General features: G+C 41.0%; 1 protein-coding gene across 1 annotated transcript in view; it reads right to left on the bottom strand.

The window, feature by feature from the left end:
* Positions 1-16,620, bottom strand: part of RILP (Rab interacting lysosomal protein) — a 74,950-nt gene that overhangs the window by 17,351 nt on the left and 40,979 nt on the right. The window contains exons 2-3 of the mRNA XM_089657867.1: positions 10,054-10,177; positions 8,546-8,667 (exon numbers count right to left, since the gene is read on the bottom strand). Coding sequence (XP_089513993.1) covers positions 8,546-8,667; positions 10,054-10,177 — 246 coding nt within the window. The remainder of the gene's footprint in view (positions 1-8,545; positions 8,668-10,053; positions 10,178-16,620) is intronic.

Below are 16,620 nucleotides of genomic sequence, written 5' to 3'. Positions count from 1 at the left end.
CCAAAAAGGAAAAAAAATGTTGTAAATGCAGTATGAAGTATTAGCTGGAGTCTGGCTTCAATTTATTAGTGTATCTAAATCTGCTAGTACATCTAACACTCCCCTCCCCCCCCCCCCCCCCCCAGACTGGCAATGCTGCTGTCCAAAGGGGTTTGTTGCTCCTCCATCCAGAGTGTAATAAAGGAGATGTGTTACTAGCCAGATTATCAGATGAAAACCAAGAGAAGAAGAAAACCAATGCATTCACCACATCTAATGTTTGGTAAGCTGCAATCTATTACACTTTTGGTTGAATTTTAAATACCGCTTTAAGTAAGAGTCTAAAACATGTTTTTCATGTGTTTTGTATACCAATAAATTACTCAGCATTACAGAAGAAGTAGCGGCAATCATGGACATCTAGCATAAAGCATTGGAAGGTGATTATCTTGATCTACAGATCTGTGCGAAATCTAGGTTCATGGCAATTGAGGTGAGAGAAGAAACACAGCACTATACAGCAATCTGCTGAAAATGTTTAACACAGCTTGGTCCCCTTCAGAAATTGTACAGCTGAGTTTGTTTCATGTCACCAGTGGGTGCCCACAGTTATGGTGTCACTCAGGCCAGCCAATGTTGGTTGCATTGTGTGAAGATCATGCATGTCTGCAGTTACCCGCTGCAGAAAAATACCTAAATTGGCACACTCAACTATGAAGAATAAGACATTATTAATAGAAGCAATCCACCTATTCAAATATATAAGGCACAAAAAGCATATGAGATGTGCCTAAATTATTAAACAGCAAAAAGAAAAAAACCAAAAAAAAAAAGCCCCACTACACTGACCATATTATACAAACAGGGAATAAAATCATGTTGTGACACAGCAGTTTAAGGGAATTTCACAGCTGTAGAAAAGGTACTTTCCCATACTTATTTATCATGTGTATTAGTCAATGTTCAGTACCTATCACCTTCAAAATCATATGTAAACAGCAATAAACCTCCGATTACGTGACCTCAGGGCCATAATCAATGTACCAACAGATGTAGGTTCACTTTCAAAACAGATACGGTCACTAGGTATCGGTTTTACATACAATGTTAAAAAGGATAATGTAATGTTAATAAAGTAAACACGGTCTTTTGTGACTCTGGACTTGTTCCAAAACGCTGACGTTTCTGGCCTTTAAAAAAACAAAAACACAACAAAAGTTCACACCAAAGCATAATCCAGATCTGCAGTGCTCGCAGGCTCCAGTACAAAAAAAAAGATAAAATAAATGCACATTTTTTTCCCAGAAAAGATAAGTGCATTTATTTTTTTCTCCCACAAAAGTGAACTTGGCCTTTAAGTCAGAATCTTGAAAAAAAAAACCCACTTAATTCCAGCTCCTGGCATTCTTTATTTACTATGGCAAAACATGTTATCACTAATGCATGGTGGTCCTCAAACCACATGATTACAAAAGTGAAACAGAAAATTAATTCATTTTTTAAAGTGTCTGTGTAAAGGGTTCAGATTTAAAAAAAATAATTATAATAATAATAACAACAACAAACATGCCATACTTACTTCTCTGTGCAATAGTATTGCAGACAGCAGCCCCGATCCTCCTCTTCTTGGGTCCCCCGCTCCTAGTGCTCCCAGTCCCTCCCCTCCATGAGTGACCCCAGAGCAAGCTGCTTTCTCTCGGGGCACTTGTGCGTGCTTGCTCGTGAGCAGAGATTGTGCGTCTATGAGACACACAGAGTGCGGTTCGGTCCCACCCCCTGTTCTCTCCTCACTGGTTGTGATTGACAGCAAGGGGAGCCAATGACTCCCACCCTGTGCATTAGCCAACGAGGAAGGAGAGACCTGGGAGAGCCTCGGCATTCATGCCCATCGCTGGATTGGGATCAAGCTCAGGTGAGTATTAGGTGGGACTGTGGAGGGAGCTGCGCACTGAAGGTTTCCAACCTTCATGCATAGAATGCACAAAGAAGAAAAACCTTCAGCTTTTAGAAGCACTTGAAAGAATAAATGCCCGCTATCCCCAAATATTCAGTTTGAAAATTTTAATGTGTTTGACTCACTGGCTTTACTTAATTACCTATGAGGATATTTGACAAAGGGCTATGGTCACATGATTAATCAAGGGTGAGTTCAGGCTAGTGGCTGGCTCATTAATTTTGATACAGGTATTTCTATCTATATCTTGTCTTATTTGTTTTCCTTTTTGTTACTTAATAAAACACAAAATTTTTTTAAATAATGAACTCTAATAAAGAATAAAAAACTTGAAGGACCTTACTCCCCATGTACGCACACACGCACAGAGGCACACCGAGGATGCACATTTGTATTTAAATGATGGGGTAATACATATTACTTGGGGTTAACTATAAAAGGTTTTTAAATTAATTTTATCTTTTTTAACTGAAATTTTAGGCTTCAGAAAAATGTTGTACCCTCCATCCAGCAATTTGATCTTGCCCCATCTTCCACTCCTTGGTATTCTTGGCCTTGGAAAATCCCCAAGCCATTGTGTGGTGATTGGCAATGTGTGTGGTACATCCATGATCTTTCTCTTTCTAATGGAGCCAAATCATTTGCATACCTTCATCATTCTAATGGAACATAAACTGGTTGGCTACTGCTACATGCTCCCCAAACATACTAGTACAGGAGAATGCCCATAAAGTGATCTTTAAACGGTAAATGACCCCAGAAGGAGTAGCCAAATTTACACCCTCAGCCTCTTCTTTATATTTCCATGGCTGCAATGCCTGCGGTATCATGCACCACATCTGCTGGGAGTGTCCCAAGGTTCAACAGCTTTGGATATGAGTATACAAGTTGATTAGTTCTGTCCTTAATGCTAATGTATTTCGCAACCCCTGAGAGGCATTGCTACCTAGGCCCATTTCTAACCTTACTCAAGCTGTGCGAAAATTTATATTCTTTACATTGCTAGCCATTCAGCAAACTATAGAAAGAGCATGGTGTCAAATAATTTCGAATTTCATGGAAGTAAAACAGCAACATAATTGGCATTATGGTCACAAAATGCTGACCTCTATATTGAATGAAACACATACGAAAATTTCTCCAAATATGGTCTCCTTGGCTAAATTATCACCAAAATCTGCATCTTGATTGCTCTTTGATAAGCTGCTCGATATAACAATCCCTGTCCAGATCCTCACTACTTCCCCCTTTCTCCTACCTCCATAGCTTCTCTCTCCTTCTCTTTTCACCATTGCACCACCATCAGTTTTTTTCTTTTCCATGTCTCCAGTAGCTTGAATACAGACATTGGGTGAGTGTGATTTTCTTTTTCCCTGCTGCCTACCGACATGCTTTTTTTTTTTTGCAGGCCATTGCCATTTTTGATCCATTTTTCCCACATGCTTGCTTGAAAATCAGATTGCCCACCAACCATATCTAGAACTGAACTCACTTTTTCTGATGCCTCCTTCAGCCTTATAGTCAGGGGCGTATTTACCACAAGGCAAACAAGGCATTTTCCTAGGGCAGCATTTTTCAGGGGGGCAGCACTGCCCCCCTGTAAGAAGGGTTGGAAGAAGGGACACATGCGACTTGGGGACCAGGTGGAATCTGAGAGAGGCTGCGGGCTGCTTGACTCTCATTCCCAGGGATGTCCAGAGTTGTGAAGGTGAGTGTCTTTCTCTCTCCCGCTGGCAGGGGAGTGGCCGGTGTATGGGGGCGATGGTAGTGGAAGGCTGTCTTGGGTGTGGGGACAGGTGTGTTATTGGTCAATGTCAGGCTCTGTGGGGAGGGGGGGGGATTTTGTGTTGGCTAGGGCAGCACAAAACCTAAATACACCTCCTCTGTTTATGGTAAAATACTGGATTTCACTTTGTCATTACTTGACTTTGATTTCTTTGTGTATCTCAGCCTTGTTTGTGTTGTATTTCTTTGTCAACATGTCTAATCTTTGTAAAACAAAAAAAAGGTTGTGCAAAAATCATTTGACATAAATATTTAAAAATCTAAAACCATTTTTACTCTACAGGTTCTGAAGGTTTTAAGTAATTTAAAGTGTAATTATAGGCAAAACCTTTTTTTTTAGTTTTGGATATAGTGGAGAATGATTAAAAAAACCTGTTAGTTTTTATTGCAGTCTGTGCCCCCATTAGGAGATTCACCCTCTGGTTTACCATTATTATCGAAAGTGAAAATAAAAGAAGATCCCAAATTTTGGGTGGACATCAGAACAGGAATAGAGGGTGAATCTTGCAATAAGGACACTACTTCTGGTGACACTTCAGGATTCTCTCACTTTGGAAGAATTTCCTCTCACTTACTGTTTTCACTATGGGATAGCAAGTGAAGAGGAATCTCCCGTATGGGACACACATAAAAATACAAACTGACGGGTTATAACTCTTCCTTGATCTATCCAAAACAAAAATGTTTTACCTTTATACTTTTGTAGCACCCTCCTAGTTAGCTAGAGAGAGCTAGAGTCCTGATTTTTAGACAGGAGGGCTGAGTAGCAGCTTGGGTGCAATAGGTAGGAGGTGAAATTGTGGTCAAGGCTGAGAGGCTCTGCAGGCCAGCCCCTCTGGAATTTCCCCCTGCTCTAGAGCTTTGGAGGAAGGTATAGAGGCAGTGGGTGAAGCTGAGGAGTGGCTGGCTTGCACTCTTGAGAGATCCTGACCAATCCCCAACATCAGGCTTGGCAAGGGGCTAGGACAACCCTTAAAAGTAAAGTGAGCCTGCTCAGCTGGAGGAGAGTTCAGGTGGAAGACAGAGAGGAATATGTGAGGCTGAAGGCAGGAGCCTGGGAGGGGGCCCAGATGGAGAGAGGGGCTCACCTACAGGCAGCAGAGCTGGAAAGCTAGAAGGCCTGATAGCAGCCACCAACCCATCAGCAGTACAGGAGAGGATCTGAGTGAGTACCCCTGAACCCCCTGAGCGGATAGGGGAAGGAGCATTGTGATGGGAAACCAGATTCACCACCTACCTGGGACTGTCCATGTGTTAAAGAGACAGGAACCGGATCCCTTGTTCAGGGATACCTCCAGATTACTGGGTGAAGGAAGAGGAGTTCATCTAGGGCCTAGGGTGGTACATTAGGATATGCTGGCTAGCTTTCCAACAGATACTGTGTTGCAGTGAAGGCTTGTAAATAGTTCCAGGAAGATGTCCTCAGTTCATCAGTTCCCTGGGGCATCCTGTACACCCCTAACCTTATCCCAGTTCAAACCCCTTAATAAAAATAACAAAGCTCAACGCCTGATCTTTGACTTCTGGATGCAAGCCTGTGTGAAGATGCGTGTTGCCTGGCTATGTAGGACTATAGGGGGACCCAAAATTTTCTTTGCAACTCCTAAGGGGGTAGTGCTACACTTTAAGTAATTTTTTATTCTACAGGATCTAAGGTTTTAAGTAATTTTCATGTCTAAAATTCATGTTCTAACATGTGTCTTAAAAAAATGAAAAAACACCAAAAAAACTCAGACGGCAAAAAGTTAGAAGTTGTTGCATCCAAAGTAGATAGAAGTCTGAACCCCACAGACTATCAGAACCTTCATCACAACAACAATATTTCTACAATGCATCTTCTGACAGAGGACTATAGTTCTCCTTCTCTCTTGGGTCTCTGACTAGAACTTATAACTCTCTCTGCTCAGAGGTTTTACATAGCATACAATGAAGAGATATTTCTCATATCAAATCAGCTTCAGTCATGGGAAGAGACACCATCAGCCCTGCCATAGAGGAAATTCATTTACATAGGTGGAAAAACAATCAATCAGTCTGTATCCTTCTGAAATCCTGAGACAGGATGTTAGTGTTTGCAAGAAGAAAATTTCTTTTCTTACGCAAAAAAAAGTGAAAGTGATAAGACAAACCAGTCTAGCATGTGACTTGCTATGACATTGACATTCTCCAAAGGTGATTTTTATGGCCTTTGTACAGTAAAAACCTCCCTACTTGCAGTAACACACGCACACAGGATTGTCCAGATATCAAGACTGACTTCCTTCAGTGTACTTCCTTAAAACAAAGAATTGGCAGCATATGACCAGAATTTCACACACTACAGCCTACTTCCTTCTCTGTCTTCGCTACTAGGTATCCTGGCATACACGCTTGTTTTTAAACTAGGTAATAATGAACAAGCTGCCAACTTTAAGTCCTCATGCACACTGGACGTTATACAGCTGCTGTTTTTGGCTTTTGACGTTTTTTTCTACAGCCATTAAACTCCCCAGCATGTTATCCTATGTGTACATGCACACATAGACTGTAATCAGCGTTTTTTGTCTGGGAAACCCCCCCCCCCAGAACTAGTGGATTTTTAGCAGCGTTTTTTAGCTGTAAAAAAACTCTAACACTGAAAAACGAGGTAAATCATGGCAAACCAGCGTTTTTTGGACTTTTTTTGAGCAAAAAAAATATTTTTTTTTTGGTAAAAAAAACTCAAATGCAAAAAAAGTGGCAAAATGCCACTAAATGCGAATACAAAAATGCTAAAAAACACTGAAAAATCACTCAATGTGACAGCTAACATTACCAGCGTTATTAAAACGCCCAGTGTGCATGGAGCCTAATCAAATTCCTGCACAGGTTTCTTCTGACAGCCCAACATTATAATGCTATAAGTGGGCTTGAATGAAGGACGGGGACATTAGATTGTAAGTTGTACTGGAAAAGAAACATGCGCCAGTTTTTTCTACTAGGATGCACTGCAGAATATGATGGCATTCTAAATCAATATTCACATATTTTTAACCACTTGAGCTCCTTACCCCCATTTGTTTGCTATTTAGCACTGCACTACTTTAACGGCTAATTGTGCGGTCATGCAACACTGTACCCCATGTATTTATATCATTGTTTTTCACACAAATAGAGCTTTCTTTTGATGGTATTTTATCACCATTGTGTTTTTTTTTTTATTATAGAAATGAAAAAAAAGAATAAAACAGTAATTTTTACTTTCTGCTATAAAACATATCCAATAAAAAATGAAATCTATAGTTCTTTATATATTTAGGACAACATGTATTCTGCTACACGTCTTTGGTAAAAAAAAAAACAAAAACCTAACAAGTGTATATTGATTGGTTTGTGTGAAAGTTATAGCATCTACAAACTATGGTATATATACACTGGAATTTTCATTTATTTATATACTAGTAATGGTGGTGATTCTGTTCTGGGCAATCTGATACTGACGCTGGATGGGAGGTAGACTGACACCAGTGACACTAATACACTGATAATATTATCCACTGTCACTGTACTAATGACACTGGCTGGAAAGGGATTAACATCTTGGGGTAATCAAGGGGTTAAGTGTGTGCCTAACAAGAGTTTATATGTGTAATATGTGCAGATTTTTTTTTAACTAAAAATCTGTTCCCTCTCTCTGCCCTTTGAGAGGGTGGTGTTAGACTAGCAGATTTAGATGGACATGACTAACAAATTAAAGCTGAATTCTAGATATCATTTTATAAGCAGTTACAGCAACAGTTATTTTCCTTTTTGGGCTAAAAATTATTAAAACGCTGACCATTGTAAGCACTCCTGTTAGCAGTAAATAGTTTGTCTCAACCCTCTGACACTTCTGCTCGATAGATTGGTCTGTTCTTTATTTATTTCAGGTACTTATATAGCGCCGTCAATTTACGCAGCGCTTTACACATATATATTGTACATACACATCAGAACCTAACCCTCAAGGGGCGTACAATCTAAGGTCCCTAACTCACATTTATACATACACATACTAGGGCCAATTTAGACAGGAGCCAATTAACCTACCAGCATGTATTTGGAGTGTGGGAGGAAACCAGAGTACCTGGAGGAAACCCACGCAGGCACAGGGAGAACATGCAAACTCCAGGCAGGTGGTAATGTGGCTGGGATTCTAACCAACGACCCTAGTACTGCCAGGCGGAAGTGCTAACCATTTAGTCACTGTGTTGAAAAATAAAGACTTCCCGTCAGAATCACCAGGTAAAAATAAAAGGAAAAAATCCCCATAAATAAAAAATGACTGCAGCCACCACATCTATGGCCTGGTAATCTGCAATATATTACATTTTTTGGTTTAGATACACTTGAACTATTTACAACACAGTTATTGCCATGAGTGCCCAAAGCTGTATTGGTGTTCTGTTCACAGACATTAAAGAGATGAAGACAATGCTGTTTAACAAATCATGGCAATCTATGGATTGCCTTTCAGCAACTCATTCAAGACATTTTCGATTTGGTCAGAGCTCCTCACCACATAAAATAATTGTGTTATTAAAAGGGAACCTGTTAGAACACCGACAACTGAAGCATGTCCATTGTAAATGAGTTGAATTGAACACAAAACAGTAAATGTGTTACCAGTGCCAGGCAACATGATGGCAAGCGAATATGTATTTTGTGTGTGAATATGATATCAGGTAAAGCCTCTTTGTGTGAACTAGACATAGCTTAGCTGATGAGCTTATTCAATGCTATATGCCTGTGTTCCAGCTGTATAAAAAACTTGAAAAAATGACATTTCCAGGTAAATAATAATGGAGACTTAGTATAACTTTGACTTACGGCTTCTGTGTCCTTGTTCCTCTGATGGTTCTCACGTTTGAGCGATCGAATCTCATCCCTTTGTCTGTCCACCACAACCTTCAGCTTCAGCATCAGATCCCGTTCCTCCCTTGCGGCACATTCTTAACACAAATGTAATCCATTGTTAGTACATCATTTTTACATCTCAGAAGTCACAAATGTGTACTGAAAATAGATCTTTGATTGTACCTAAACCATAGTACACTGGTGAGCATCTCGGATTTATTAGGGTAGACATGTGTTCCACCATTTCAATAGTTTAGTCTATTAGTACATTTAGACTAGGTTATATAGCTTGTTATAGAGAAATGGTTAATAGTAGTGGGCTGGTAAAATCACAGAGGTATTTTAAAGTGTACCTGTAGCAGAATTTTAAGATCTGACTCTAGCAGACCGCAAAACAACTCCAGGTGTCCACACACCACCAATTTCCATAAATCCAGGAGCCCCAAATCTCAAAACACTATTATGAAAATGCCAACCAGAGCTCAGAATATGGAGTTCTAGCATGCCCCTTCCTCATTTACTGGTTGGTAAATAATACGTGTGATCCTACTGACCAATGGAGAGGTGTGGAAGTTGGTCTGACCTTCTGAACTACTGGCAAATTCTAAAAACAAACTGAAACCACATGGCTACACCTAAAAGATTGGTGATGCAGAGTCTAGAAGAAAGGTTAAAAACAGCATTAAAAGGTTAGTTCACCTTTATAGAAAAATGTAAAGGTGAACACCAGACATCCTCCCATACCCCCCTGATCTCTACTGTACCTACATCCAGAGCTACTGAGCTGTCAGCACCCCTGCAGTTGGTCCAGCAGTCTGAAGATTTGAAATCCCTGCTCTTCTCCCTCTTCCTTTAGCTCTAGCCTATCAGAATCACTCTTGTCCATCCCAGAAATGCTGCAGAGAGAAGACGGAGAATAGTGGAGATTTCAAATCCCTGGGCCACTAGACCGGTTGTGGAAGTGCTGACAGCTTAGCAACTCTGGAGGCAAGTACAGGGAGGACCAGTGGGGAGGGTGTCCAGTGTTAGTTCACCTTTGCAGAAAAAAATGTAAAGGTGAGCTAACACTCTAAACTAGCCACAGGGTTGTTTTAACTGCTCTCCTCTCAATAGTATTAATATAGGGACATCAACTTTATGCAATAATATATTAGATACTAAATTTCATAGGTGTTGCAGCTGCCTTAATAAAACAGCGGCATTTGAGATTCCTCCATCCATGCCAACTGGAGAATCCACTGATCAACTGTCTAGTATTACTGGCCAACAGGTAGGTGCTGGATGTGTGACTGTATGTTTTCAAAATTAATATTTTTTTCTGACAGGTGTACTACAAGCTGAGCTTTCTCACATAACAAAAATAAAAAAAAATGCTTCCTAAAAACACATGGGCTAATTTCTAAAAGATTGCTTTAGTTAGAATATTTGCAGCACATAATAAAAATGCACCAATATGACAAGAGTTGTAGAATCCTTCCTACCTCCCTGGGATTTGGTCTCAGCCAGATGACCTAAGAGCTTCTGGTTCTCCTCGGTAAGATGGGACAACTGGTTCTGAAGATCATGTTCCTTCCTCTGAGCCTCCAGCAGCTTCTGCTCCAGATCCTGTGGAACAGATTGATTGTTCACTTCAAAATTTATGTTTTAAAAAGACAGCACACACTTTGTACAGGAGAACCTCATTGCCTATTATTTTCTCCCTCAATGTGACCTGCAAAGTTACTGGCATATTTAGATGTATTTGTCCAATTTCCCCCCTTATTTTCCATTGTCATTATTAAAGTGGAGTCTGATCTAAACCTACTAAATCTCAAACCTGTTCCCACCCCCATTCTAAGTCCTACACCAACTAGCCTGTAGAGGAAAGACGTGTATACTTGCCTATTCCCTGTGTGCTCCGGTCTGGTCACATGATTGGCTCCCAGTGCCAGCTTCAGAGTAGAGGCCTACGGGTGCCCCATAGTAAGCCTATGGGTGATGTCACCACTCAGGCATTGCAGTCGATGTCGGGTGATCTCTCCTCTCAAGCCAGCCACTGGGGAGGTCACATAACCAAACCAGGGCACCCTTAGATTAGGTAAGTATACACATCTTTACTCAACAGGCTAGTTGGTATAGGATTTAAAATAAGGGTAGGAGCCGGTTTCGGATTAGATTTAGACCAGACTTCTTCTTTAAAGTCCCGTGCCATAAAACATTGAGGCTGATTTGCTAAAGAAATATACACGGTTTACTTAGCAAAGTGAATGTTAAATAAGCTTAGTGAATATGACAATAATGACATGCTCACATTATTAAACCAATCATGTTCTAGCAAAAATTCTGTTTTTTTCTTAATTACCTTTGGGTATTTAAAATGAGCACAGGTGATTGGCTTTGAACAGCCTTTATTCATTTAGTAAATAAAACCCACTGTGTGTGCTATGATCATAGCTGTACCTGCGTTCATGGCAGTGAGATGAAAAGAAAAAATAATGTTGCATGGGGCATGGCTAACAGCATTGTTACTGCCAATTCACAGGTCTGGAGCTTGTTAATCAGGGCCTGGACACACTTAATCCAGCCTTTTCTGGATTGTCAATACTACCTATGTTGTTCTACTTCTCCCACTGTGAGCTGCAGAGTCTGGGAAGGGGGGCGAATGAGATACAAATAAAGGAAGATCAGGGAAGGTAAATGAAGTCTGTTTACTCTATGAAACTTGTGCCTCACCTAATAACTGTATGGTATGTGTTTAGTCAGTGCGTTTAGTTGTTCTTTTATCAGGCAATGACCAACTCAAAGTCTACATGTTCATTGCTGTGATTGAGTAATGTCTCCAGAGCCATGCGCTCTTCCCCTCTTCATCAAAATGATATGTCAATGAGAACCAAAGCAAAATGATTACAGGGTCATTGGCCCATGTGTCCTTACTAAATGTGTATGCTTATAAAAGTAACCAACATTACAGCATAATACCATAAAGATGTAAAAAAACAAAAAAACAAAAAAAACCCACACACACAAAACATACCCTCAGTTAACCCTCATGAACCAAGGAGTGCCATTGCTAGCCAAGCAAATCACAGCATAGTCAGACAGACAACATTTTTGCTCCATTTGGCCAATCAGCATTTTGTGTTGCTGGTTACAAACCAAAGACAATGCTTAAAGCAGATTTCCACTCACCCTGTCAAAAAATAAAAGTCAGCAGCTACAAAAACTGTGGCTGCTGACTTTTAAAAAAACAGCCACTTACCTGTCCCTCGGTCCAGCATTGTGTCCCCCGCAGCCAGTTTCACCGGCTGTCCTGTATTCCAGGAGGCCGGCATCTTCAGTGTGGGCACCCGGCTGTGATAGTTAGCGGCTTCACAGCTGGGTACCCACTGAGCATGAGCGAGTAGCGCTGCACTTCATGAATGGTCCTGTAGTCTTCTGGGACCTGTCACATGTCCCAAAAGACTACAGGGAGGGAGGGAAGGACACATTCCGCTTCCCATCGCCTAGGCGATCGGGCTGGAAGTGTACCTGTCAAATCCGGGTACCCGCTCCCCTGACCCCCAAAGGTGCCAATCCTTAATGGGAAGCGGGGGGAGCAGTCCTTAAAGCGGAACTTCCCCTTTTGGGTGGAGCTCTGCTTTAAGTACTTCATTGTCTGCCATTACACTTTATGTGGTGTTTTTATTCAAATGAAATTCCAGAATCGCTGTAAACCCTAAATCAGAAGTAAATCTATTATCGATGGCTGGGTCACAGTATTGGTAGCAATCCCTCTTCCTCCAAATACAACAGCTGACACTGACGGGCTAAATTGGATGAATGATTGACTTTAACAAGCCACCTACGTGAGTAAATCCCTGTAAAGGAGATTGCAGAATCCAGGTCTAGCTTATAAATACTGTCACTGACACTACCGAAGAATACAATGGGGGTTAAAAAACCTAAAGTAAAAAATGTGTGGGTAAAACAGCAACATTTTATAGATAATGTCCAAGTTTGACCTGCCTTACCTGCCAAACAATTTGTAATTTTATCTAGACAGTTTCCTAATCCAGGCGTGCTGATCAGACAGCTAGGTTATGACCTTCTCTAATGCAGTTAAAGCAATACAGCTTGGTCAAGGACCAACCAAGCGAATGACTGGCTAGGGAGAGCACAGTATCACACCAATAAGGACATGTCCGTTGCTCAGAGAGCTCCTTTTTGGTTCACAGCGGCTGATGCTTTTTATGGCCTGCAGTCTTATAATGTTTGAGTGTCTTTTATCAATCAAAGTAGCTCTAAACCACACCTCCAAACTCATTTCATTAACTGGACTCCAATTAGCTTTAGTTGGAGTAATTAGTCTATCGGTTCACTTACTTTTCCTTCAGCACTAGGAATATATAACCCATTCACTGGGAGGTCCATACATCGTACAGACCTGGCGGAGGGGGGGTTACACACACACTCCTGGTGGCTGCAGACAGCTTGTGTCTGTCAGATGGAACCATTTAGCAGCTGCTCAGCCGCCTGATTGCTTCCAAACCCTGGCAGGGGTGGGGCGTCCCTCCCTCTATCATGTATCCTGGGCTGCGTGAGCCTACTGGCATGCCCAGGACCAACATGGCAGGTGCCGTTGGGAAGAGGAGAGGGAGCCAAGCAGACACGTCTTCTATCTTTCTTGCTGACCCGAAAGCAACGTGTAAAATGTCACATCTTGGTCCCGCTTTCACTCTCCCCAGCCAGCATGGGAAAGAAACCTAATGCAGTGCGATCTACACTGCATTAGGTTCACTGAAGCACAAGCGAGACATCTATGGTGTTTAAGAACCCAGATGTCTCATTAAAGAGAATCTGTCACCAAAAAAATCACATAGGGGACTTTGTCCCTTATGGGATGAAAACAATAAAACATGTAATTGTAAAAATTTTAAAAAAGTTACACCCAAGCACACAAAATTCCCCCCCCCCCCATAAAGAAATAAGTTGAGATCCCCCACCTCCACACATATGAACATAAATGTATGTGTTTGGGCACCTTCGCAGAAAACATCAGTTGTGATACACATCTAACATATTGCTGTGCATGCCAGAGTGAGAGCAATAATACTAGCGCCAGAGCTCCTGTGTAATGATAACTTGTAGGGGCTTTTAAAGGGTCACCTATGGAAAATATAGGGTACTGAAGTTTGTCTCCATTTTATGGACACATGCCATTTTAAGGTTTGACATGTTGGGTATCTATTTACTCCTCGTTACTTCATATTTTATATTTTCCAAAAAATTGGGTAATTTATTGCATCCATGTGCCCTAAAACTAATGCTAATGTATTTTTTTCAGAAATTTTGCATTTCCTCAACCTCATAATAATAATAAACATATAATGTTTTGGAGGTTTTATGCAATCTTCAGGTCCAAGATAAATTTTTTGAACGTGTGCAAAAAAGCTGCAAAAACAGTTCTGGCAGCGAAAGGGTTAATAGGTGTGTTCTATAAACACACAAGAAATTAGAATTGTTTGTTATCAGCCTAAGCACCTTGTGTTTGTCTATTGTTGTAACTTAGATGAGGATCAGATCAAATTTTTTTACAAATTACTGCTGAAAAACTGGTAATTCCAAGGGTTTCACATACTTTTTCATATACAGTATGTATATATATATATATATATTTTATGTTTAATCAGGATTAGTATAACCATCCCAACCAAATATCTTGGAATTTTTCTTGTGTTTGGAGTTGAGCACCCACTTCTCCACCTTCACAATGGAAACCAGGGTGATAACAGCGAGGTCACTAGAGCTAAGGTGCCATCGCAGTTGGTTCTATCCCAAATTTTCAATGTTGCGAAGGTTATTGTGATGCCAGTTCAAACTACGTACTAAGGTCATTGCTTTATAATAAAGGGTAATGTCAGGAAGTCTCTGGCCCCCCGTCTACTATTTGTTTACACTAAAGGTCATAAAGCTAATGTAGGCTTCTGGTCTTGCCAAACATACAATGTGTGGTGATCAGTCTTTGTATTTGATGAAAAAATAGCTGAGCAAGTTCTATATCGGGATAGTGTGCAAAAGGCAAATGATCCTGGGGAAGATATTCATTTTACACAGTTACATAGTTAGTCTGGCTGAAAAAATACAAAAGTCCATCCAGTTTAACCATAAAAAAAAACAAATTCACAAAATCAAGTTGTAATCCTAATGTCAGCACCTGTGGTAGTGAGCTCTATTGATCCTCAACTTGGGGTTCCCTGGGGCGTGAAGTCTAAGCCCCAGCCTGCTTGTTCACCAGAGCCCCTGATGGTGGGGATGGACTTGCAGCAAGCTGAGACCAGGTCACGACCCCCAGGTACACCCAGCTGAGGTGGAAGAGACCGCTCTCATGAGCAGAGTATAACGGGAGAAGACAAATGGAATCCGATAGGCAAGCCAAGGTCAGGACAGGCAGAAAACAAGCAAGGTCAGAGAACGAAGCCGAAGTCGGTACACAAGTAGTCAATATAGGATTCAGACAGCAGAAACATACGGGAGATCCGACAACTAAGAAGTTGCTCAGGCAAAGTGGGCTAGACTGAGCATGTCTTATATAGACAAGCAAACTAGGAGGCGGGCCAGGAGGTGATGGAAGGGAAGGTTGATCATATCCTCCCTTAATCTCCTCTTCTCAAGAGAGAATAAATTCAGTTCCTCTAATCTTTCCTCATAGCTGAGCTCCTCCATGCCTCTCATCAGTTTGTTTGCCCTTCTCTGTACTTTCTCCAGTTCCCCAATGTTCTTTTCGTGAATTGGTGCCCAAAACTGAACTGCATATTCCAGATGAGGTTTTACTAATGATTTTTACAGGAGTAAAATCTCTCTCTCTCTCTCTCTCTCTCTCTCTCTCTCTCTCTCTCTCTCTCTCTCTCTCTCTCTCTCTCTCTCTCTCTCTCTCTCTCTCTCTCTCTCTCTCTCTCTCTCTCTCTCTCTCTCTCTCTCTCTCTCTCTCTCTCTCTCTCTCTCTCTCTCTCTCTCTCTCTCTCTCTCTCTCATTTTAGAAAATCGCAGCTTGGCATTGCATGCCATTATTAAGCTTGTGATCTACCAGAACTCCCAGATCCTTCTCCACCATTGATTCCCCCAGTTGTACCCCCCCTAGTATGTATGATGCATGCATATTCTTAGCCCCCAAGTGCATAACCTTACATTTATCAACATTAAACCTCATTTGCCACATAGTTGCCCAATTAAACAGTGCATTGAGGCCGGCTTGTAAATTGGAGACATCCTGTAAGAACATTATTCCACTGCACAGCTTGGTGTCATCTGCAAAGACTGAAATGGGATTTTTAATCCCAGATCCTATGTCATTTATAAATATATTCAAAAGTAAGGGTCCCAACACTAAACCTTGGGGTACACCACTAACAACCCTAGACAGTTCAGAGTATGAATCACTAACCACTACTACGATCTTTTAGCCAGTTTTCTATCCATTTACAGATTTTTTTCAAGCCTGTAGACTTTGCCTTACACATTAGCCATGTGTGGGGCACTGTGTCAAATGCTTTTGCAAAATCCAAGTATACCACGTCCACAGCCACCCTCTGTCCAAGGTTTTGCTCACCTCCCCATAACAAAAATCAGATTTGTTTGACAACTTCTGTCTTTCATGAATCCATGCTGTTTGTTGCTTAAAATATTTTTTTTTTCCAGCAAGAACTCATCTATGTGGACTTTAACTAAACTCTCCAGTATCTTCCCAACTATAGAAGTTAAACTAACAGGTCTATAATTACTTTGTAAAGATTTTGATCCCTTTTTAAATATAGGCACGACATTGGCCTTACGCCAACCCAGTGGCACTATGCCAGTCATTAAAGAGTCCCTAAAAATGAATTTTAATTGTTTATCCTGCCCAGCTATGTCAATGTAGGTTTCCGCCAACTACGGAGATCTCTTCCTACGGTATATCTAAAAGTAAATGTTCATAATTACGTGAATACACAAGTGGGTCCAGAGATATGCAAATGCCCAGTTAGGAAAGAGATCCTTCCTTCCATGTAAATAGGTAGGCGGGTTTTAAAGTAGCGGTTGCAAGAACTACTTTT

Source organism: Staurois parvus, unplaced genomic scaffold (assembly GCF_062004578.1).
Source record: "Staurois parvus isolate SC_StPar_1 unplaced genomic scaffold, SC_StPar_1.0 ptg000029l, whole genome shotgun sequence".
Lineage (NCBI taxonomy): Eukaryota > Metazoa > Chordata > Amphibia > Anura > Ranidae > Staurois > Staurois parvus.
This window is presented reverse-complemented; position numbering and strand designations above follow the sequence as displayed.